The sequence below is a fragment of the Hydractinia symbiolongicarpus genome, chromosome 12 (assembly GCF_029227915.1).
Source record: "Hydractinia symbiolongicarpus strain clone_291-10 chromosome 12, HSymV2.1, whole genome shotgun sequence".
NCBI lineage: Eukaryota > Metazoa > Cnidaria > Hydrozoa > Anthoathecata > Hydractiniidae > Hydractinia > Hydractinia symbiolongicarpus.
Window position 1 is genome coordinate 17,188,292 of NC_079886.1, and position 22,518 is coordinate 17,210,809.

General features: G+C 34.1%; 3 protein-coding genes across 6 annotated transcripts; 1 reads left to right on the forward strand and 2 right to left on the reverse strand.

Moving 5' to 3' along the window:
* The first annotated feature begins 1,938 nt into the window (after positions 1–1,938).
* Positions 1,939–5,671, forward strand: LOC130621488 (uncharacterized). Its single transcript, XM_057436777.1, has 3 exons — positions 1,939–2,114; positions 2,445–2,667; positions 3,431–5,671. The coding sequence occupies exons 2-3, from the start codon at positions 2,461–2,463 to the stop codon at positions 5,222–5,224; spliced, it is 2,001 nt and encodes a 666-aa protein (XP_057292760.1). The 5' UTR covers positions 1,939–2,114; positions 2,445–2,460; the 3' UTR covers positions 5,225–5,671.
* LOC130621489 (complement C1s subcomponent-like) lies at positions 5,670–13,882 on the reverse strand. 4 transcript variants are annotated; one of them, XM_057436781.1, is made up of 13 exons: positions 13,743–13,882; positions 12,354–12,632; positions 11,802–11,825; positions 11,308–11,343; positions 10,830–11,111; positions 10,689–10,709; positions 9,652–9,894; positions 8,978–9,043; positions 8,688–8,898; positions 8,057–8,265; positions 7,450–7,708; positions 6,548–6,654; positions 5,670–5,840 (listed from the first exon to the last, which is right to left on the reverse strand). In XM_057436781.1, the coding sequence occupies exons 1-12, from the start codon at positions 13,807–13,809 to the stop codon at positions 6,570–6,572; spliced, it is 1,782 nt and encodes a 593-aa protein (XP_057292764.1). In that variant the 5' UTR covers positions 13,810–13,882; the 3' UTR covers positions 5,670–5,840; positions 6,548–6,569. The 4 variants fall into 4 exon arrangements, with proteins under 4 accessions (XP_057292764.1, XP_057292761.1, XP_057292763.1 ...); XM_057436778.1 differs by having other exon boundaries at positions 6,543–6,654; XM_057436780.1 differs by having other exon boundaries at positions 5,670–5,889; positions 6,543–6,654.
* Positions 13,883–15,597: 1,715 nt separating this feature from the next.
* Positions 15,598–22,456, reverse strand: LOC130621499 (co-chaperone protein daf-41-like). Its single transcript, XM_057436794.1, has 6 exons — positions 22,332–22,456; positions 17,648–17,767; positions 17,211–17,274; positions 16,725–16,826; positions 16,393–16,570; positions 15,598–16,008 (listed from the first exon to the last, which is right to left on the reverse strand). Coding segments are annotated over exons 1-6 (513 nt in total). The 5' UTR covers positions 22,334–22,456; the 3' UTR covers positions 15,598–15,961.
* Positions 22,457–22,518: the final 62 nt, after the last annotated feature.

Below are 22,518 nucleotides of genomic sequence, written 5' to 3' on the forward strand. Positions count from 1 at the left end.
TTGATGGGATTTTTTAATTAAATATTTATAAAATTTTATTTTAAATGCTTAACAAACTGCATTTTACACATTTTGAAAGTATCAATTGTGCATACAAAACAGTATGAATATAATCTAATTTATAGTGAGGTAGAATGTAGCAAGAAATTCAGCCATATTTCACTGTATATAATACTGTGCAAAATAATTCTTTAAAAAACTTAACTGGAAATATTTTGTTATTCTTTCCGCATCCTAATAGTTATAGTCTGTTTTCTGCTCTTGAAAAAATTCACTAAAAAACAAAATCGAATGTGCATGTAACTTGCAGATTTAAACCTAGCATAGAAGCTTGCGGAGGTAGGATGTGCACACCTGATCAGATCAGATAAAACACACTGCGTATCCTTTCATAGTGCACTTCGCGTGTTGGTGCAACCTCGACCCCAGGTTTTATAAAAAGAGAACCAGCCCTGGTGTCAAGGTTGGTGTTGGGGCTAATCATCTCTTTGGAAAATCATAGACATATGTATCAGCTTTGAAAGAGCAATTGCCGTATCATGGTAAACAAGGGCGGCACATAGTTGCAACTATATACTAGTATAATAACCTCAGGGGGTATTACGAAATTTTCTGTTAAATGGAGGGGAAGGAGGGGGGATAAAACGAATAACTTTAAATAAACTAACACTAGTGAAACAACTAAAAATAAAGATAATGCTTTTGACATGTTTAAGGAATAAACTGTGCTGACATTTTGTTGATATTTGTGATTTTTTACCTGTAAATAGTATTTGTTCTTGAGATTTGTTCCTAAAGAGAGTTGTGTTTTGATTATAAGAAAAGATGCTGCTTTGTGATATCCAAAAAACTTATTATATGGGGTGGGGGGGGGGTGATAATAAAATAAGGGGGGGGGTCATTATAAAATGATTTTAGGGATGAAAAATTCGAAAAAGTGCAAAGACCCCCTACAATTAAGCACCAAAGAGTCATCTTCCTATAAAAAGGAATGTTGTACTGCTACGGTTACTGCGTACATACTACTATGGTTTGCTGATTACTATGTTATCAGCTGTTGTAAGAATTTATATATTAAAGAAAAAGTAATTATTCAATGTTAATTGAATAGATGCTACAGTATTGACAAAAAAACCTAAAATTGTGCTTTATAGTAATTTAGATTGAATGTTTTGATGCGAAGAAAACATTTACCCATGGTGTGGATATAAGTATTAGGTGAAATGAAAACGTCATGCATGATCTAGTGCGCGACCTGCTATATCATATATCCCCTTTTTATCACATATCTTTTTAAGATATCACTCAATGTTTATTGCACCTGGAAATCAAATTATTTTTCAAGAGGTGGAGTGAAGCTTTTAAATGAGTAAGGTTAAATTAGGCTTCAACTTTTTGTTTTCTTTACTTGTAAGTTTTACGTGCAACAGTACGAATAGACAGAGGTCTAGGTGTTTACACATTTTAATGCATTTTGAAATTTAAGTCATAATTTAAGCACCTATCAGGCGACTGGTCAGGCTAAAAGTTTAAGTAGGACAATGCAGGCTTAAATCTAAACTTTCTAACAAGCAACTTACCAAACAATTCGTTAAAAGTCTTAATAGCAAATATAAATCTCAAATCTTGTAAAATTTTAATATTAGCAACTTCTTAGCAACTTTAAAAATTGAGGGTAAATAAAAACTCAAAGTTCCCATTAGAAAGCACGTGTAGTCAGTAAGTTGGAAATCTGAGAAGTTCATACTGTCCATACTTTTCATTGCTACCTTATAGCATAATTTTTTAACGGGCCAAATCACTGAATAACCTAATAAAAGACTGGCTAACTACTGAGAACATTGCATATTTCCGGACTGTTAAGAGACCACTATTTAATTAGCAAATCAATAAAAAAAAGACAATTGGAAATCGACTGCGTTATTACAACGGTGATGATGAATTTTAATTACGAAGATTAGAGCTCCTATTAGAAGTTTTTTAATAACATCAGTAAAAAAATGTTTTATGCATTATAGCATAAACCTGCGAGTTCATTCTGATGATGTTTTATAAAATGCAAAGTCATAAATGACAGAGAGAAAAAGAGGTAGAAGAAAACTGAGACGAGTGAAGTACGTATGCTAAAGTTTTAAAGTGTTTCAAAATATTTTATCTGCTAAATTTTAATTAGTTGTGGATTAAAGGAAATATTAATTGCATGGAACTGATATTTTAAGACACAATTTTAGTATACGTTATGACTGAAGTCTATTTTGTTTTCACAATACACCTAGACGCCCAAACTTCATGTTTTTTTTGTCTATAAATTTCCAAAGTGTAAATGAACGAAACTAAACACTCGACTCGAGGTTTCGCTTGCATTTACTTTCTGTTGACAAGAAATGATGTTGTTTACTTCCTTAATTCTTAACTATTTAACATTTTAAATGTCACTTTTTCAGTGGCTAGCGATTGACTATGGATTCGCCATTCTGTAAATACTGCAAGCAAATCTACAGTAAAATCAACGAACCAATTTATATCGTGTGTTTGTGTGAGGAGAGATTAACGTATGCACATAGGAGTTGTTTTCGTGATTGGTTGAAACAACACAAGTATGGAGTTTGCGAAAGCTGTTTAACAAGAACAAGAATTATTTCTGATGGATTTAAACCGTTAAAACAGGTTAGTTTGACATCCTTAAAAGTGTTTATAATGATATCGAAGGTGTAGCCACAAATGCTGGGGGAAGCTTTATGGATCTTTTTTCGTATTAAATGACTAAGGAAGCCTTGATTGGGTCAAACTGAACAGAATTTTTTTTTTAATTTCAACCCTCTATACAGATAAAAATGAATTATAATAATTGAAAGTTGCATAGAAATATATGAAAATATCTATAACAATAAATTGCGTATGAAGCTATCATGTCTAAGTGGACCTTTTTGTTGTATGATATTATGTTACCCACTCCACCCTGCCCCCACAGACTACACCACTGTATATGTATGGTCATAGTAAACGAGCTTTTTTGACGATTGACACAAAAATCTAAAACTAGCAGTATTTTTTTAAAAAGGTTTATGTTATAGAATATAGATCTCTCCTGGGCACTTATACAACCTATACAATTTTTTGTTTATGTTTTTAATTTTTCTGTTCTTCACAAAATACTAAGAATGTCGTTATTGTGAATGTTGCCATGTAATTTATACACGTCATAAAGTGTTGCATATCTTGAATTGCATTAAAACAAAAAAAAACCAACCACAAATAACTTTTAAAGTGCAGACCTACGTTTTTGTGGGCACTATTAGGTTTGAACATTTGGCAACAAATACTAAGTCAATGTTATACTTTTTATTTTTGGTTAAAAATTGCTACCCTTTTTCAATTTTACAGACTGCGTATAACTGAAGTCCTCGATAACAAATAACTTTTAATTTAGGTCAAACTACCTAGCACTAACAAAAAAGTCGTCCTTTCAACCCTATCTATTATTTTGTGGTTTGTTGCTCTACTTGGTTTCTTAATATGGATGTTAATCGACCAATGTTGGCAAGCATACTGTATTGTAGTGATATCACTTTGTCTTGTGTTCTTGATCTTATCATTTCTCTCGTGTTGTGCAGTAAAAACTACAAGAGAGTTTTGGGAAGAATTCATGGTCGTCAATCGCTATTGGAAAATAGTTTACTGTCGAGAAACAAAAGTGGGCAAGAAGACAGTGAGGAGATACAGCGAGGTCCCCCATAAAATCCCTTGGGAATCACCCCCTGTCAGTGTATACAACGATAACTTAAGCGATGTTGGTGTTGATCATCAGAAAGAACATGATGGAAATAAAGATACCGACGGAAGAGATCCAAACGAGGAAGAGTCAGGGACTAGCTTTCCTAGTATTTGGACACCTAGAGAATATCCCTACGTGAAAAGGAACCCAGTATATTCGAGAGACACTTTAGAAAGAAACAAAATCAACTCGATCAGACATTCTAGTTTTAAAAACACGCTAAACCGCGACCAAAGTTTTTCAACAAGATACCCACAGAATGAACCAATTAATGACATTTCGGCGGGAAAAAATGATGCCTCGATTAGTTATTTTAAAGATGAATACATTGACCATGACAACAATATCATAATAAACATGACGTTCGAAAGGAATGATTATGTTGACGATAAAGATGCGAAAAATAATGTCACTTCAGGTGACAATGAAGACAGCGAACACAGAGAAGACAAAGCGTCAGACAGTGAGAGTGATGACAACAATACGGTGCTCAATAATCGTGGCGAGAAAGTTGTTGACACAAAAGCAGCTGTAGCCAAGGATGATGACGAACTAATAGATACTATCGTAAGAGATGGAAATAAAGAGTTAAGTTACATAGATTCAAGAGCTGACTCCTTCTATAAACCAAACAGTTATGAAGAAATCGACATAGAAGAATTACGAAATAACCTAAAAAGTCACCGTCGCCAATATGCTGTCAGTCAATATAATTTAAATCGCCATTATAGTAATGCAGGATACGGCAAATTCGACGCGATACAACGAGCGCGCTCAGAACCAAACGTAAGTAACTCTAGAAACCGAGGACGCTTTAGTAAGTATTTTAAAGACGACGACGGTAGTGATGACGAAAACGTTAATAGCAAAAAACGAGCGTCGTCAAATCTATCTATCAATGGACCTTTCGGTATACTGAAAGGCTTAATCCGAAGTGCCTCGAAAAAAGAAAGCAAAAACGAGGTCCTAATGCCGAACTCGCAAGATGTTGTATACAGAGCACTAAATGCTGATTCATCATTGGCACAAGGTGATTTCGACCTTGAAAGGGAAGGATTTAGAAACAATTTGGGTCCTTCAAATGGACCACACTCTCTACAAGGCAGTCTAAGCATGCCATCACACGCTAATTATCCGGAACAGCCAAACCTTTTCGAAAAACGATTTAATTTATTCACCTCTAATTTTCATGAGAGTTTTACTCCAGAACCTACACGAAACGAGAAAGCATCATCTCAAAATTTATCGAAAGAAGATGAAAGCCTTCACGAGAAAAATCTTAATACTGATGCAGCAAATCCTGAAGAAATTCATCGAATTTTGTCGACGCCGTTACACGAGTTGGACGTGAGTGAGTTATTTGACGTAGACGCGCCGACTGTAAAGAAGCAACGGGCATCTTTATTTCAAGGTGACGACAAAACAAGTCTATTCTATGCGCCATCTTAGATGAAACAATTTGAAACAATCATAAAATTTACGAATTAATATATATGTCTATAAATATGCAGCGCACAAATCATATCTGCTTCTTGTTTTTATTTAGCCTTTCTTTCTATCTTTGTTATATTCTTCTTTTTATTTCATTATATATTGTTTTGTCTTACGTTTATGGCGTACTTACTGTGCTTTTATCGGAAGATAAAGTCAAGATTTAAGCTGAGTAAAATGAAGAAAATCTTAAAAAATTATTTCGTATTATTCTACATTAGTAAGCAATAGAAAGCACGGTGAAATCCGCATAAACAACCATTACACTTTAAACCTCCATCCCAAGGGTTAAACCAAAAAATTCAGGACTGAAATGGCCACTATGGGCTAGTGGAATGTGAAGGTGGATTTGAGAGGTAATTCTTGTGTTCTAAATTCAGGTGTTCAATACACAAAAAAAAAGGAAACGAGATATAAATGTATCTTTCTACTGATAGGAAATTTATAAAATATAAAATTATATACATGTGTATAGGTTTCTACGTTGTAATATGTGTGCTGACAGATAAAGCTGATAAAAATGTTTTTGTTATGACGTTGTCATTCCAAGCACATCAATTTCCGCCTAAAAGCTCTATGATGGAAAGAAATTTCAATATGTAATTATTGCAATGCACGGTTACCTGTAAGATATAAAGAAAAATACATTTGAATATACATTATTTCACCACGTATTCTCATTACAGGTTTTACACCATTCGTGTTACCTTACGAGAAGAATTTTTTTGGAAGAAGAAATTTTGCGGAACTTACTTTATTAATTAGAAGGCCTAAAAATAATTTATTTTGCTCAATTTTCAAAGGTTTTTTATACAAACTTCAGAGTGTATTATTGCAACATTGAGCTCTCCCAAAAAACATGGAATTGTATGTTTGACTTTGGAACGCTATAAACTCCATGAAAACGATGCAAAGATAAAATTGTATGTCACAGTATAGCATCAAATATCAAAATATCAAGTAAAATACATTAAATAGTTTTACTCGTCATCTTCAAGAACTTTCAATATTTTGGCGAGTAAATAGCTTTAAAAATAATATTTTTTAGCGATTTTCTCTTAGAATTGCAATTTCGTGGAAATTAATATTGCAAACAAGGTCTGAAGTCGCAAAAAATAAATTCCTCAATAATTTCTATCCACAAACAGTTTTTCCCTTAACAAAAATTAAGTTTAACCACAACGTTATTGATCTTTTTCATCGCCTTAACCGACTGATGTAAAAGTCGATTCGACTACGACATGATACACAAAATGAGTTTATATACAATGCTTACCTTACTTTAAGCGCTGTGTAAAGACGTCTAATAACTCTTCATTGCACTATTAATCCAAGAGATAAATTTTGACACTTTTGTCAGAACAAGATACATATCCTGCACCGCGCATCTAAACAATAAATGTTTGTGGATTATGTCAATGCGTGAAGGTGGGTTGTGACACGTATGTCAGTGTTTATGTGTGTGTTGAAAAGAGGAGAGACGCCATCAGCTGTTCTTTAAAATGAAATAAAAAAATATTCGTGAAGCAGGTCCCACACCAAAGCATAGCCACAGAAACTCATACAGTTTACCCTTTCCTTAAAAACGAGCATATATCTAAAGCCTGCTTTGTCTAGGCGTGTTGAAAAGTAAGCTAATTTGCACATAAAGTTCCCTTACATTATCTCTTTCACAACAAACAAGCCTTCGGTTTTGAAGTGCTTGTGTGGTATTAAAGTATTTTAATCCCTTAGATTAAAGAACGGTCTGTGTCCTTCATCCTTTTTTGTACTAGAAAAAATATGCTCAGAAATTGATTGTGTTAAGCAAAGAACTTTTATGACATAATATAATGATAAATCCTGAATTGTTCTTTATTTCTTCTAAACTATCTATGGTGGTATAGAAAAAATGTTATACCTCCATGAACTGTCAACCGATAAAATCTTTTGTGATATATTGTTATATAAGACTAACGTATGTGCGACAAGTTGTACTTGTTGGAAGAATAAAAACTAGGGGTATTTCTTTCTTGTTTTTGTTTGTTTCATTTACACATTTTTGTCTTTTTTTATTGGCACACGTAAATCAGTTTCCACCTCACCTCGCATATCTCACGTTAGGAATCATAGAATTTTTAGAGGTTATAGGAAATTGAGAATAACTACTAAGTATATTCGGAATGATATATTCCTATATTTACCTTGTTGATCCAAAACTAACTATGCCTTGCAATACCCATGATCCTCCTCTCTCGCAGACAAACGGCCCACCACTATCACCGTGGCATGCTGTTTCATTATAATTTCCATCCGCACATAACATTTCAGGGGTAATCTCGTTCGACCTTGTACCTGGTGCTGTAGCGAGTTTTTGTTTGCAACTGTCTGCAGTAACAGTTGTCATTTGAACCTGTTGCAACTTAATAGCTGAAGGCTTAACAAAAGATGTTTGTCCCCAGCCTAAAATAATAAACATGTTGTTTATCACCGAAGTATAGATTACAAACCCGTAACGGAAAGATAAAATAAACAAAGAAGACTAATATATATAAATTAATAATAATTAAAATTATCAGGAGACATTGAAAAATGTACGTTGAACTTCGAATCGATACTCAGATTTTGTCTTTTTCCGAGTGGAGCTTTTAAATGCCACTTTGTCTGTTCTCCCACACTTACTTGCAATTTTGCAAAAACGCAAGTGAAATCCAGAACCTGCCTTTTGATACAAGAAACGCAACATTTCCCCCACATTTATAAGTTTAAAAAAAAAGGAATTCTAAACAAGCTATAAACGTAACAACGTACCTGTAACAAAACATTTCGTGCCCGCATTAACTTCAACATCTTGCGTTGGTAAACACACCGGGGCTATATACGGCCCAAATAAAATTGGCTTGGTAAGTTTGACCAAAGCTATATCATTATCATTCTTTCTTGTATTTGAAGATCCATATTGCGGATGTTTTATAATCCTGGCTGGTGTAAACTTGAATTCACTGCCTTCAATTTTAGATCTACATGGAACAAAACACAAACGTAAGTCATTCGAAATGATTTCGCTTCTCTAATGTTCTTAGTAAACTCTTTATTCTGTATATTAAAGCACTGCATGGTAGAAATTATAGAATAAATATAACAACGAACGAAAAGCGGCCATTACACGGCTTACTGTTAGAAAAAACCAACAGCAAAAGTTAACCAATAATACAGCATGAGTTACATGGTCACGTTGCTAGCGTATTAACATCATTTCCTTATTATATATTTTACTTAGGTTACTTTTTGTCCTATCTTTTTTATGGCGCGCGAGCCTAAAATCAGAACCTTGCCCTATGGAAAAAATGTTTTTTTGCATACAATGTTTTTAGATTTTATATGACTAGAAAATGCGCTTTCTCGAGAACCTAATAAAATTATGCAATTCTGTTGGAGTTACCTGTCTGTGTCTCCAATCACAAAATAATACTGTTTGTCATCTTCAAAACAATGTGCGGCCGTCACCAACCAAAGTGGACTTATTACCGAACCACCACACACAAAGGTGTTAGATGAAGTGTATACGGCTACTTGCCATGGCCAGGCGCCACGTTTTGCATCTGTTCCGCCGATAGCACGTGACTGCATAGCGGTCGACTTGCCGCAGGTGGCTAATATATAGGTTGATAATTAAAAACAAATTTAAACCAAAACAACAGGTTTTATAATGATGGCGATGCACAGACTTACCTTGTTTGGGAGTCACAGGGACGGCAGTTGGTACTGGTGGGATGAAAACAGTTGGTTTTACCTCCTCTAAAATTCCATTAAATTTTTTTTCATTTCTTATGTACTTATATACTATAAAAATAACTTTCATAAAGAAATGTTCTTCTTGGAGAAACACAAAGCCGCTTATCGAAATAATTCATGTTACTCAATTTTATGTTGATATCAATCATTCCAGTTCAAGCGTTAATTACGTTTGTTTCAAACTTAAAACTGATTGGTTAGAATTAATCTACAATGATTGGGGGGAGAATTTTAAAAGGCATTTTTTATTTCTGAAGACAGAAAATGAACCGCTTTAAAACATTTCTTGTTGATTTCTTCTATCTTAAAAAAACGTTTTTTGGCATATAATAAACAAATATAGCACGCTCATTCTTGTGGAATATCAAATTTATATTTATCTTAAAGAGCTCTGGGGACGAGAATGTTAGTGTGGTTATTGAAGATTTAAGGAGCAATAATGTGTTTTTTCTTTACAAATGTTTTAAAAGACATTCAATCACTGGCGCATGACTTTGGCTAAAGAAAGTGAAAATTAAAAAAAAGAGAAATAATTAAGATTGATAAAATGTTGAAAACAAGATAAGATACGGTTAAATATACGTCGTACAAGAAATAAACAAAATGAGTACCTTTTTCTCCGCACCAATAAAAAATAGATAAATATTTTATCGTTCCTCTTGGACAGGGATCTCCATAATAACCAGCGTCAGCATAAATTGGGCATATCGGAGTGTTTCTGCATTTATACCGCACCACTGGAGCAGCATCTGTTGTGCACTTCGACTCCTCACTTCCGTATGTTGCATTCACGATATGAGGAAAGGTGCCACCCGTACACATTAGCAAAGTAGTAAGAGGCTCTTTCAATGTTTCTAAATGGGGGGAAAAGGCCTATACCAACTATAATACCAAAAAAATATTCTCTCTAAAGACCAATTCTGAACATATGCAAATGCTTTTTTTTTTCAGAAGTACAGAACGAAATTTTTGCTTCAACGCAAGATTTGTTTTCCTTTTCCAACCTGCTGGAATTAATGGTTAGTTTTGTCAGGTAAATCTGGCAAATCTGGCTTTATATTAACACAGCGAGATAAACTTGGGGCAAGCCTAAAAGCTACGCCACGTGAACAAAAACTAGGGATTGCTCAATGGTAAAAATGCGTGTTTTACCCAATATCGCTAATTATCAAGCTCATTCCACATTTTCTTAGATTCTGACAAAAAGTACTAAAACAACATAATTTTGCGACATTTAAATCGAGAAGTACTTCACACATTTCGTACTTGGGCATACATGGTTATAGGTAGCAACTAATTATACGGTGTTATCTCCGTAAGTTTGAACACACTGAAAAATTACGTTTTTTGGCAGAAGTAATTTCGCGAATCAGCCAATATAAGAAAAATCTCAAGAATAGGCAACAACTTCTTTCGTAGAACTTTAATTTCGCGATTGAGGTGCAAATTCACAAAATTCACGAAAATGTCTGGGTTTGATGCAAATAAACGTAAGCAAGAAGATCTGTAGATAACATTTCATCTAAGCTAATTTAAACTTTTGTAGCTCACTCAAAGATGGATAACTTTTGTAGCTCACTCAAAGATGGATAACTTTTGTAGCTCACTCAAAGATGGATAACAAATATATATTATGACTATTACTTACTTTTAGATAGCGGTAGAAGTCCTAAAAATAGAAACAAATAGAGAAAAGAAAAGCCAAAAACAACAAAAATTTAACCGATATTAAACTTGCGCTGTTTGTTAAAGAATATTAAAAAATTGGACCAGTTTGCAAGTATCATACCTATACAATCATATGTAGCTTTAAAGTATTTCGAGATATCTTTACACGGTTCCCCTATCCACCATGAATGAGCAAATATTGTACAGGATTGTTTTCCATTGCAGAAGCTTTGTAGATCTTCGAAGATATTCTCTTTTGAACAGACTCTGTTGTTTGGCAAATTTTTATTCCAATAACTTCGACATGGATTCTCTGTGTCGCTTCCCCAAAATGCTGACATAACGCTAATTTTTTGTCTGTCACCGCACGTCATTTTCTTGAGATCAAAGTCGCAAATTTCAACTAAGGCCAACAAAAGGTTTCAGATGCTAGATGTACGCAACTTTGATGTGAAAATTTGAAACATAAATTCAGTAGAGTCTGGCATTACTTAATGGGCGTTACTTAATGGGCGTTAACTTGACAGGCGTTGATTTTAATCAACTGAGTAAGCATGACGCAAGAAAAGCTGGTAGTGAAATTTATAAATGGATATTACTTTTGTTTTCTTTGCTGTATATCGGTTTAGGCGAATCTAAAGAAATAAATATGACAACTAAACTTACGTCAAGACAACTTCGTTCCTAGGGCACTTTGTCTTTTTGGAAATTGATTGCGGCCGCCCTGAAATAATGATCAAGGACCACAAAACTGTGAGGACGAGGTTAACGTCATTTTTTACGTATTTTTAGAACAAACTTGTACCCAGGCGTTTTTTCCGCCTTTAAAGCACTAAGAAAGGAACCACAGACGAAGTAGGTTCCAAATTCCAAATACCACAAAACGCAAAAAAAAATATTGAACGTCTAGAATAGGGTGAAAGTTGCACAGAATAAAAACAGAGTTATTGGATGTTAAAGCAAATTCTTCTAAAGGAGATTCATACCTCAATATAGTGAGCTTAGATGGACGAATAAGCTAATAAAGACTATTGGCGAAATATATATGAAGAATATAAGAGTTAAAAATTTGTTAAATTTTTCACTATCTTACCATTTTTCGTAATTGGTATTGAAGCTAAAAATAGAAAAAAGTATTTTTACAAATACAGTTTTTTATAATACAAATCGTATAAGAACATAAAGGCTTTTATTTAGCGGGAAAAGATAATTCCAGGCATGACATGGTTTCGTATCTAAAAGCGTCTATCTTAAAATAGAATTGATTTTAAAGATATTATTATTTTTACCTTTTAATGCGAGAATTTTGGAAAATCAAGGTTTAATGTTACACAAGAGTGCGATAAAAATATCCCTTAAACAATTCATAAACGTTTGGGAAAAATCTGCAGAACTTTGTTCTACAAAAGAGGGAAAGGTTTTGTTCATTTTATAAAAATCAAAAAATGATTAATGCGTGGTTCCAGGACATCATTCCACCTTCGGATAATAGCCTCATCAATTAACAATGAGTTGCATTTTGTCCCAAATAATTCAGATTTATATAACTTAGACAAGAAACGGGAGTGGAATTATTATCTCCTCCAAAAAAATGCAATTCCATATAAACCAAACGCAGCCTTTCAAAAAGTTTAATAAATCTTACCGTTGCAACTATAATCGATTTCAAAATATTTATTTGTCACGAATGGACACTCATCTTTAAAACTTTTAAGGAGGTCTGTATAACGCAATTCGCAAGTATTTTTCCCTTGACATTTGGCTTGTACTACCCCCTTGATGTTGTTTTTACAAGTAGTAAACCATGTTTGTTTATTTCCTGAGCATACGTCACTATCTTTTCGTCCAAAGTTTGCTCCGTTGATTGCAAGCTTGCCAGAGTTACATGTCGCTGATTTCGCGCTCTCGTTTTCACAAATTGTAACTAAATTGGAAAATAAATTGTCAGTAAAAAATGTCCTTATATAACGAAAACATGCAGTTTTTCGTCCAATCACAATAAAGAGACAGCTTTTATAATTAGAACCGCGATCTTGGCACGATTTCTTTTCAATATTATAATTGGCTTATCGCCATAAAAAATCACTTTTCCCAACCTCGATTCCAAGGCTTTTTTTAATAATATCGGGACGATAAGAAAGGATTTTTCCATATCTAAATTTAAACTAAGAAAACTACCGTGATGGATTTTTCGTTAAGTGCATGACGTCAATATAACTCTCGTTTAAGGATGAAAGAAAGGCCAAATTCATTGACGATGCAATTGACGCTCAGCTATTGACGAACAAAAAAATATCTAAGTTTGATTCTAATCAACAGGATACCTTACTACGGGCAAAAAATGGCAACTCAATCCTGAATTAATTGAACTAAGAAGCCATAAGTTGTCTCTGGGGTAAACTTCAAAACTGGCCTTTGCTCAGCTGGAATTTAAAAAAATGCTCTTAAATCGTGTCGTCATAATATGACTAATTCCTATTTGCTTTTATGTCAGTTCCTTTCGATTTGTCAGAATTGTCATATTATGACGTTTCCTTTGAAAAGAGGAAATACAATTCTAAACTACTCAAAATTAAATTTACAAAAGTATTACGGTAACATATACGCTGGAAAAAGAGGGAAGTGTTACAAATCCGTACCTTTTTCTCAGGGTGCTTATTATAAAAATTTTGTGAAGAGATCTACATGACTTAATTTTCCTATGAAATAAAAACATGTAGATGTTTCTATCTTCTTTTTCTTTCCTGTCTAATTCTTAATTAGTTTACACACATTTTTTGTAACAATTCTTTTTTCCGAATAATGCTAGTGAATAATGAATAAAAATAATGCTCGGCCTCAATCCACTTCTTTCTTTGTAAAAGTCAAATCGTTCGTATTTTGAAAATATGCTCTACGTTATTTTTTTGGTAATGTTATCGATTTTTTTCACAATTAAAACTCAAAATGTCGATTATAAAGAATCATAGAGCACGATATAAAAGTACGGATCTTATAAAAAAAATGACCTTTTTATATAATACGCTCAACTTACCAATCTTTGCTTCTGTAACATAAATCAAGAGTAAGAAGAGAAAAACTTTCACTCTTTCTTGATTCATTTTATTTTTATTTTGCTAAACTGGCAATGCTTTTGAGTTTGTTTTTGTTCAACGCTCTTTTACGTATGTAAAAATATTTGAAGGTCGTGAACCCTAACAAGAAGTAACAAGCTCTCCGAAGGAGTGTATATAGTATATTTATGTAAACAATTTTGTGTAAACATCAGAATAAAAGCCTTTCGGCTAGTATATTTGCATTAGCTGGTCAAAAACATGGGCTAGAGACAAGGTGAAAACGTTTGTTGCTTGCACGCCCCTTTCCCCTCCTTGGATGATTTTAGGGTGGGGGAAGTTAACGCTGGGTCGCAAAGACTTTGTAGCAGGCAATATACTGGTTGCATCTATTAATGGTAACTTATTGCCCCGTTGCATAAATTGAGGAAATCCTTTCCTTCCTCAAAATATGTTCCAAGCGAACGGATTAACTCAACCGCCAACAACTGTAATTAGGTTGGCTGTTTTTACGGTTAAGTTTAAGCAACCTTGTCCCCATTGCACCTTGCATCTTTTCTTACATCAGTACGTCCGGAAGATGCAAGTGGAGGTTGGTTTTTTGTAATACGAGTAGTAACGTCAATGGACACATTCCCGTTAAAATCTTGCAGCATGTACGTAGTTTTTTAGCAACTTGACTTTTGACTTACAATCTTGGTCAAAATATGTTGAGACAAGTTAATTTGGAAGTTTGCCACCACAAGTAATTGCGTGGGCTATTTATATATTAAATTCACACATTTTGAACTTGTCAATGTTCAGAGTGAAGTTGAAAGTTGAGTTCCCACCGCCTGTTGTCTCTTTTTTATATCACGGGCAAAAAATATACTCGCAGTAACGAAGTCAGAAAAGATGCAAAATGCCTGTGTGCAAAGTAGCGAGTCTGCTGACTATTGACCCTTATATGTCTAAGATGGTAGTACAATTTGTTGAAAATATGGCCATAAATTTGAGCAGAAAATTTTGAAGATTATCGAAACTTCAGCCAAAAAATTACTAGTTTTTACCTATAGTTATTGTTCGATTTATTGTCAAATTGAATTGAAACGTAGTCTTCGTAACAAAATGTGAGATCGAGGTTGTTTAAATACGAGTTCATGATCCAGAAGGCCTAAGCTAGAACTTTTCTCTCTTTTAAACTGTTTCATAATTACGGGCTGGGCCTTTTGGCATTCAGTACATTAAATTTAACTTTGAACAAATGAATAAAGTTCCTTGTTTGAATAGGAGTTTAAAATAATTATAGGGCTAGACTACCCAAACATGGTGTTTACCCAATTTGTTCCTAGTGAAAAAGAGAATAGGTCCTAGGGACAAAAAGCTGTTAATTTTATGGCGCTGATTGTTTCGTTTACTGTTTGCATGTCTAAAACATGGAATATTAATAAATTTAAGCCAAACTGCAATCTCGTTTCAAGAGCTGTTATTTTGAAGATATCCTGAAGTCATGAATGCCGATGAAGTATTACCAATTTGTCTTCTTACTCCTGTGCTATGCAAGTTGTAAAATGAAGAAAAAAACCACTCTTTTTTTCTGCAGTTAAACGACCACTAAAATTCCTTAATAATGCACGAAATACCGAGGCGGGAAATATAACAAGATTTTCCCAAGTTTAAAAGGGAATTGTATAATAAATACATAAATTGCATTGTTTTTAACAGATCCAAAAATTTCCTCCCCTCATGGCTAATCATGTTGGCCTATTAGGAAGACAATATCATTTAAATTTTACTTTCGACAGGACTGTCACGTGAGAAATCAATTTATGGAGCAAATCCCAAGAGATTCTACGGTGAAAACGACTGTCGGAAGTTGATCTTTTACAAAAGAGATCTTTTCTCATATTTACAAATACTCAATTGAAATAGTATATCTACATTGAGAATAGATTGAACACAGATTGAATTTGAAATAAGTGCGAAAAAAATAGACTGAACACACATCAAACTTAAAGTGATTTAAAAGTGGAAAAGATTCTAGCGAAGCTGACACTGAATTTTGTGTAGTACGAAATATGTTAGCAATGCATTCCGACTTGTCAAATAAAATCTTCACTTCACACAACAGTTCTTTTTACATTGTCTAGTTAACATGGCGATGATACGCCGTTCCAAACTTTTACAGCCCTCCTTTTTATACCGCATGCGACGCAATTTTTTATTCCTCAACTTTTTTACCAGAATCGTCTTCCAGATCCGGAATATCTAAAAAAAGAACAAATTTTAATGCTTTTTCGATAATGTCAACAACAACAAAAAAACAAATCGCTTTTGTTTTAAGGAAATTTCATGCGTAAAATTTTTTTGCACACTCGCACAAAAATTAAAAAAATGCGACAACATAGGTAAGTTACATGTGGAGAAAGCCTAAGCGCCAAGATTTTTACGTGCAGTCAAATTATTTTTTTTTAAAGAGGTTTTGTGCGAAAACTAATACGCGTGAGGTTAAATTTAAGGTCCGTATCATGAAAATTAGTACAAAAACGACAACAACAACAGTAACAACAACAGTAACAACAACGACACAAAGCTGACACAAAGTGCTAATCAATAACTTGACGAAAAACACACACATCTACAACCACATACCTTCATCATCACTGTCTTCTGAATCTAAAGCCTCTCCAGGATCAAACGCACCACCGCCACCACCGGTGCCCATCTGTTGCATCATATCTTGTAGGCTAGCATCGTCGTACATGCCTGCTTCTTCGTCTGATTCATCTTCGTCTTTCCATCGGTTAAAATCAACTTTTATATTTGCATGCTACATAAAAAACAACAATTTTTTTATTATAAATACAAACACACACACATATATATATATAATACATTTTCCTGAACCTAAGGTTCACAGCACTACTCATACTAACCTTTAAAAAGTGATTGGAGTTAAACGTGACACATTATTTTCTACTTACTTTTTTCGTATCTTTTAACAACCTTGGCCAGAACGGTCCATCTTCCTTCTTCTTCTTTAATTCGAAATAGTATTCTCGACCACCCTTCCTCTGTTTTGAGTCCTAGAATAAAATAATCCACTACGTTTTGCACTTTTTGCTGGAAAAAGTTACTGGAAAAAGTTACTTTCAGATGCTTGGCATTGCAAGAAACCAAAACTTTAGAGACGCCTTGGATTTTTTGAAAAGAGACAAACAATTGGTTTTAATGAGTTGCCACTATTTTTACTTTTTTCGAAGATATTTTTTTCCAGCCTTCAAAGGTGGAAATTGATATCAATTTCTAGCCTTTTTTTAAGCCAAAAAACTTGCATCCTTTTACAAATAAGCAGAAATCACATCAGCATAAATTTGTCAATCTTCGGCTAATTTTTCAACATTTAACAATATAACACAATTTTGATATCCTAAGGTAGTCATTCCCTCTAAAAAATGTTAGCCACATACCTGTGGAACTATTTCTTCAAAGAATTCCAGGTCAATTTCGTATGTTTTGCCACCAGATTTTCCACTAAAATATGTAACAAGTATTATTGAAGATAATAAACGAAAGAATTTTGCTTAACGCGACATCGTTCATGGCATGCATTATCTATTAACTGTATATTAAATGGTCAGTTACCTTTTTTCATTTAGATAGCCTGAACAACTGATTTATTCATCATTTTTACACAACATCTTTTTTACACAGTAAAAATTAATAAAACAACCTGGACAAAAAAGGATGAAAAGTTGATTAAGCATTGTTCCATTATCAAAAATTTTCTTGTATTTTCTGCTCAGAGAAAACAAATTATATCAAAAAACAATTTGTGCATTCCACACCTATGAAACATGAGTATGTAGACAGTTGTGATGCAATTATTAATTATCTGACAAAATACCTGAATGTCAACTTTGTAGAATCAACAGATATATTCTCTTCTGTTACATCATCGAGCTGGATGCTAACAAGAGCCTTGTCTTTCCGTTGAGCCCACAAAACCGATGGAACAAGTTTCGCCCTGACATTAAAACAAACTGATGTCACTATAAGTAAACTTTGTTTTGAAGGGTAATTTTCAAAAGATTTAGTGCAAAATAGATTGCTAAAATTGATCTTGCAACCTATTGTGATTAAACAATCGATCGCGTGGGGTCATTGTTTATCAGCGAGGCAATTATTTTCTTAAAAAAACAAAAGCTGTCGCAATGTTATTGTTCTGTGTAACTATTCATGCGAGTTTCGCGACCGCGGTAGATGACATTCAGACTGTACTGTAATGCATCTCTTTTTGTTGGTAACCATGTGGTAGGATACAATGGATGAAGCATTGCAACAAATTAAATAGTTAAGTGGACATCTTTCCTGCAACTTTTTTAACAGTCACTAAAACCTGTTTATAATCTTTCATACTAAGATGGTTTTTGTTTTCAGCAAAGATTTTGTGGCTGTTGGAAGATTCTTCAGCAAAAGAAATGGTGCCTTCTGATACTCCATCTAAATCATCGGGTTTGACAATCCTTTTTATTAGCGTACGCATGACATCAGAAAGGGCATGTTTTACAAAGGGAACCATAAGCTTGTCAGTTTGAAATAAATCTAAAAAGCCTTTCAGTTGACTTGACACATCAACAAAAAATTGACAGGAACTAAAGAGTTGTTATCAAACTTTGCCAAAGTTTCATAGGATTTGTTATTTGGCCGCTTGCTTTTGCAAAGACTTTCCCACTGGTTCACCATCTTCACTATGTTAGGCCATAACTTAGTGCTCTATCTGCTACGTTTTTATCATCTATCCAACGGATTTGAATTGACACACAAATTATGTACAGTTTATATAACTGGCTATATCATTTGAGTAATTCAATCTGCATAAAGGAAAGTAGTAGTAAAAATTGAGTATGACTGATGAATTAAATTTCAGGAGTTTTTTCAGGAGATTGTCTTATTTTCCTGTTTTCCAGGAGTCATTTTCCAGGAGTAAATTTGATTTCAGGAGTTTCCAGGAGTAGTGGCCACACTGTTTTATATTTATCTAAGGCACCTTTATCCCAAATATTTAGGTGTCATACCTCTTGGAGCCTTAGATATTGGCTACAACTCTAAAAATCTCTATAAAATCCTTATAAGCGGAAAGAATACCTTTGTTAGGATCATCCTGAGAACTTAAAACTTATGACACAACTTTATTCCCTTAAAGGGAATCATTCTGTACATTGTGAACAGGTAATTAATCAGATTTCTTGGTTTTTTTGGCTTTATAATATATTACGCTAGCTACCTGAAATATAGTTGTTAAAATATCTTAAGAGGTCGTGACAAAAGAAGTTTGTCTCACTTAGTGAATTCTGTGTTTTAAAATTTGTTCCCCCACCTGCCAACCCCTTAGCTGATCTTTTTCTCACCGATAACTTTCGCGTGCAAAAAAATATTTTTATTTTTGTCTTTATGGAACTCTATGGTAGCCGAACGGCCAAACATTAAGTAAAAGAGAAATAATCACTCTTTTTACTTCTTTTTTAATACAGAAAAGGAGCGAACAATTTAAACTGTGAAAGGGTAGATGTTTTGATTTCATTTTGCGTGCACTTTTGTGCAAGTTAAAAAGCTTGACTCATACAGAGTAAAATAGCTATTAATGAAAGCTTTTCTGGTTAGCATACGATCCTAGAGAGAGACTGGAATTTAATTTTAAAGGGAACCCTAGGTATAAATTGAAGGTAGACTTAATAGTCTTGGTCATGAATATCTGTACTCACGTACAGACGTGTGATCAGTATTGCAGGTCTAGCTTATGAATTTGGCGTGCAATTATTACATTCAGGAGAGCGGCAGCGCATAGTTTTTGAAGCATTGTTTTTTACTTTTTATTTGCTTCTTTTTCGTTTGTTGACTTATTTATTTCAGCAACAAGATGTTTACAAGTCCAGTCCTCAGCCTTTAAAATTAGCATCGCATTCAGCACTGCCGTTGTAATTGCCGACGTAAAATACAAAGATACCATAGTTGCGCTGGCATAAAAATTTCCGACGTAATTTTGTTGTGAAATTGAAATAAATGGTGTTATTATGAAGAACGAAGGTATAGAGAACATTAAAGTCCGCCCCTTTCCATATGCTCGGCTGGTGCATTACACTGAGACTCGAACGAAGGGCAGAAGACCATTTGGAACCATGCCACAAGTTAGTCCAACCTTCATCGTCACAGAGAATACTGCGAGAAGAGTGCGAACACATGCAAGTTAAATATAACCAGAACATGGGAGAGGTTAGGTGTCCTGTACCTTAATACAGCTTTCGGACGAATGTTCTCGTGATGTAATACCAAAGAAAATCATGTTCAATAAAGTTTAAAAAATCTTTTTAAAAGGGGAAAGAGAAATCAAACATGTTTAGTAATAATAATCGAAAAAGTTGTATATCGTATTAAAAAGAAGTCCAGAAGTTGACTCCCACACGACACAGCAGGCAATAAATCAGCCCTGCCCTCGGTGTTGTGAAAAGAGATGTTCTGCGAAGACTCTAACAATTGAGTCTCCTGTACAGTTTTGCTTTGCATTAAACTGTGCCTGTGACACGCATTTTAGAAGCATGTCACCAGCAACTTCTGCGATATTCAACTTAATGATGCCTGACCTTCAGTTCGTAAATAGCATGTGTACAACTTAATTCCTAATCAGTTTATCTTAAAACATAGAGAGCTAGTTAAGACAGAACTATTAACTTAAGAAGTACACCATCGGGAAGGTAGGTCAATAGGACTACAAGGTTAATGACGAAATTTTTTGCCAGCTGAAAAACAAAAAAAATATTGTCGACGCAATACAGACGAAAAACATTTGAAATGTATCTCACGTCAGCAAATTTAATGAAGGTGGGTATTTAATAGAAATACATTTTAGAGATACATTATAACGCGGAAGAACAATTATGTATTGGGTAAAGTTTGGGTAAGGGATTACTCTAAAATAGCTCAGTTCTGCTTGGCGTGTGTACGAAGTAGAACAAGGCGTGTGATAAAGAGCACGCCCAAATTTATCATGGCGTGCGGGTGGGATCGCACTCCATTCATGACCAAAACTGCCTAATTAATTAGTTTTCAAGATATATAATTTTTAAGAAATTTAAATTTAATGATGCTGCATAAATTATGTGATATTTACGTAGCAGCAAATTTTGACATTTTCTGTCATTAATAAAAAGTGAATTGATTAACATGGTTTTTTTTGCGAAATGACACTTGTTTAACTATATCCTTCTAATTCTTCTTAAAAAAATTCACTAATTTTGTATAGATTTTTTTGATTACTGTGGTCTGTTGTTTATATCTTCTAGCTATAGAAATATTTGCGCATGAGCAAAAAAACTGAAAACTTTTTAACTTTTGTAAACATTTACAAATCATCTGTTAGACAGTCTATGATAATGTAGAGATATGAAAACAGTTTTGTATAATGAATTCGGTAACCAGATTGAGTCAAATTGTTTCCGACTTTTTGGTTTAGTGGGGGAAGGGGGGATTCCTGTTGTTGCCATAGTGATGATTGACATCTATGCATTCTTTTTTGGGCGAATACTTAAAACACTGAACTTGCCAGAAAACGACTGAACGTTTTACGACGTTGCGGCTTATTGGCAGCCTGCTGCTGGTATCCCTCTACTGAAATGACGCTAACTAAACATAAATTTGAGGGCTGCCTAAACGAGATTTTTGTCATTCCATAATGGATTTGGTTAAATCACCCATTAAAACAGACAAAGCCTATTTTTCCAGGGAAAAGTTTAATATAGCAAGCCAGAAGTCAGTCAGGGTAAACACTTAATTAGGCGACGGTAGGCTAATTAGGGCATACCACAATATTTAGGCGACTCATTGTAGCCTAGTTAGGCCATATGTAACCTAGTTAAGACATTACAATATTTAATGGCTTTTCACACATTCCTAAGAAAAAATCCCAAAAAATCTTTGTATAGAATGGTTCCAAAATTGTCACTCATGCCTTGATATGTTTGCGCGCAAGTAAGAATTATGTTAAAAGAAATTATATAACCTAATTAGGTTGTCGCCTATTTAGGTGAACACTGCCACGTTTTTGTCCACCATATTTATTTTTTCCCTGCGGCGTGAATGGCTGAAATCCATTATTTAAAACAAATAAAAATAGTGCCACACAAGGTTTGGGCCATAAGTTACAAATGCGCAATGCAAATAAGACGATAATTGGTGAAAATTATCTGCAAAGTGGACAGATTTGATTCACATAGCTAAATATTGTATAGCGAAACGCAATGATTTTGACGTATTTACAACAGAAAGTTTATGTTTGCCTAGTTAGACTACTGGTAGCGTAATTAAACTACATCACATCGCCTAAGTAAACAAATCGCCTAAGTAGGTCATGCTGCCTAACTAGGTGTTTACCATGACACTGGTAGTGGTCCATGTAAAGATAATATATCTATAGCTAGCTAGCCAGCTGAGAATTATAAATGAAGAAAATATATCACTTTTTGAATTAGATAAACTGGAAACGTTAAATACTTTCGAAAAAAAAATTTCTAGGAAAGAATAAAAGGAATACCTACATTTCGTATGTGATCTTTTGGAAGAAACAGCTTTTAGGAACGGAGCGCGTGTAAAAGAAAGTTCCAGAGGAGCGACACGGGATTCAGACAGGTCTCGATTACTCAACTTTCGGTTTTGGCATTGGGCGCGAACCCCCCCCCCCCTTTCCCCGGGCCCAACACCCCTTGTGTGGTTGTTTTTCCCAGT

Excerpts from the sequence above, each read along its gene's own strand:
- LOC130621489 (XM_057436781.1), bottom strand. The coding sequence starts at position 13,809 with ATGAATCAAGAAAGAGTGAAAGTTTTTCTCTTCTTACTCTTGATTTAT. Across the intron at positions 11,344-11,801 it reads AATACCAATTACGAAAAATG|ATTCGCCTAAACCGATATAC; the intron begins GTAAGATAGTGA and ends TTATTTCTTTAG. Across the intron at positions 9,044-9,651 it reads TTATTGGTGCGGAGAAAAAG|AGGAGGTAAAACCAACTGTT; the intron begins GTACTCATTTTG and ends ATGGAATTTTAG.
- LOC130621488 (XM_057436777.1), top strand. The coding sequence starts at position 2,461 with ATGGATTCGCCATTCTGTAAATACTGCAAGCAAATCTACAGTAAAATC. Across the intron at positions 2,668-3,430 it reads GATTTAAACCGTTAAAACAG|GTCAAACTACCTAGCACTAA; the intron begins GTTAGTTTGACA and ends CTTTTAATTTAG.
- LOC130621499 (XM_057436794.1), bottom strand. Across the intron at positions 16,827-17,210 it reads TTGAAGAAATAGTTCCACAG|GACTCAAAACAGAGGAAGGG; the intron begins GTATGTGGCTAA and ends ATTTTATTCTAG. Across the intron at positions 16,009-16,392 it reads AGAAGACAGTGATGATGAAG|ATATTCCGGATCTGGAAGAC; the intron begins GTATGTGGTTGT and ends TTCTTTTTTTAG.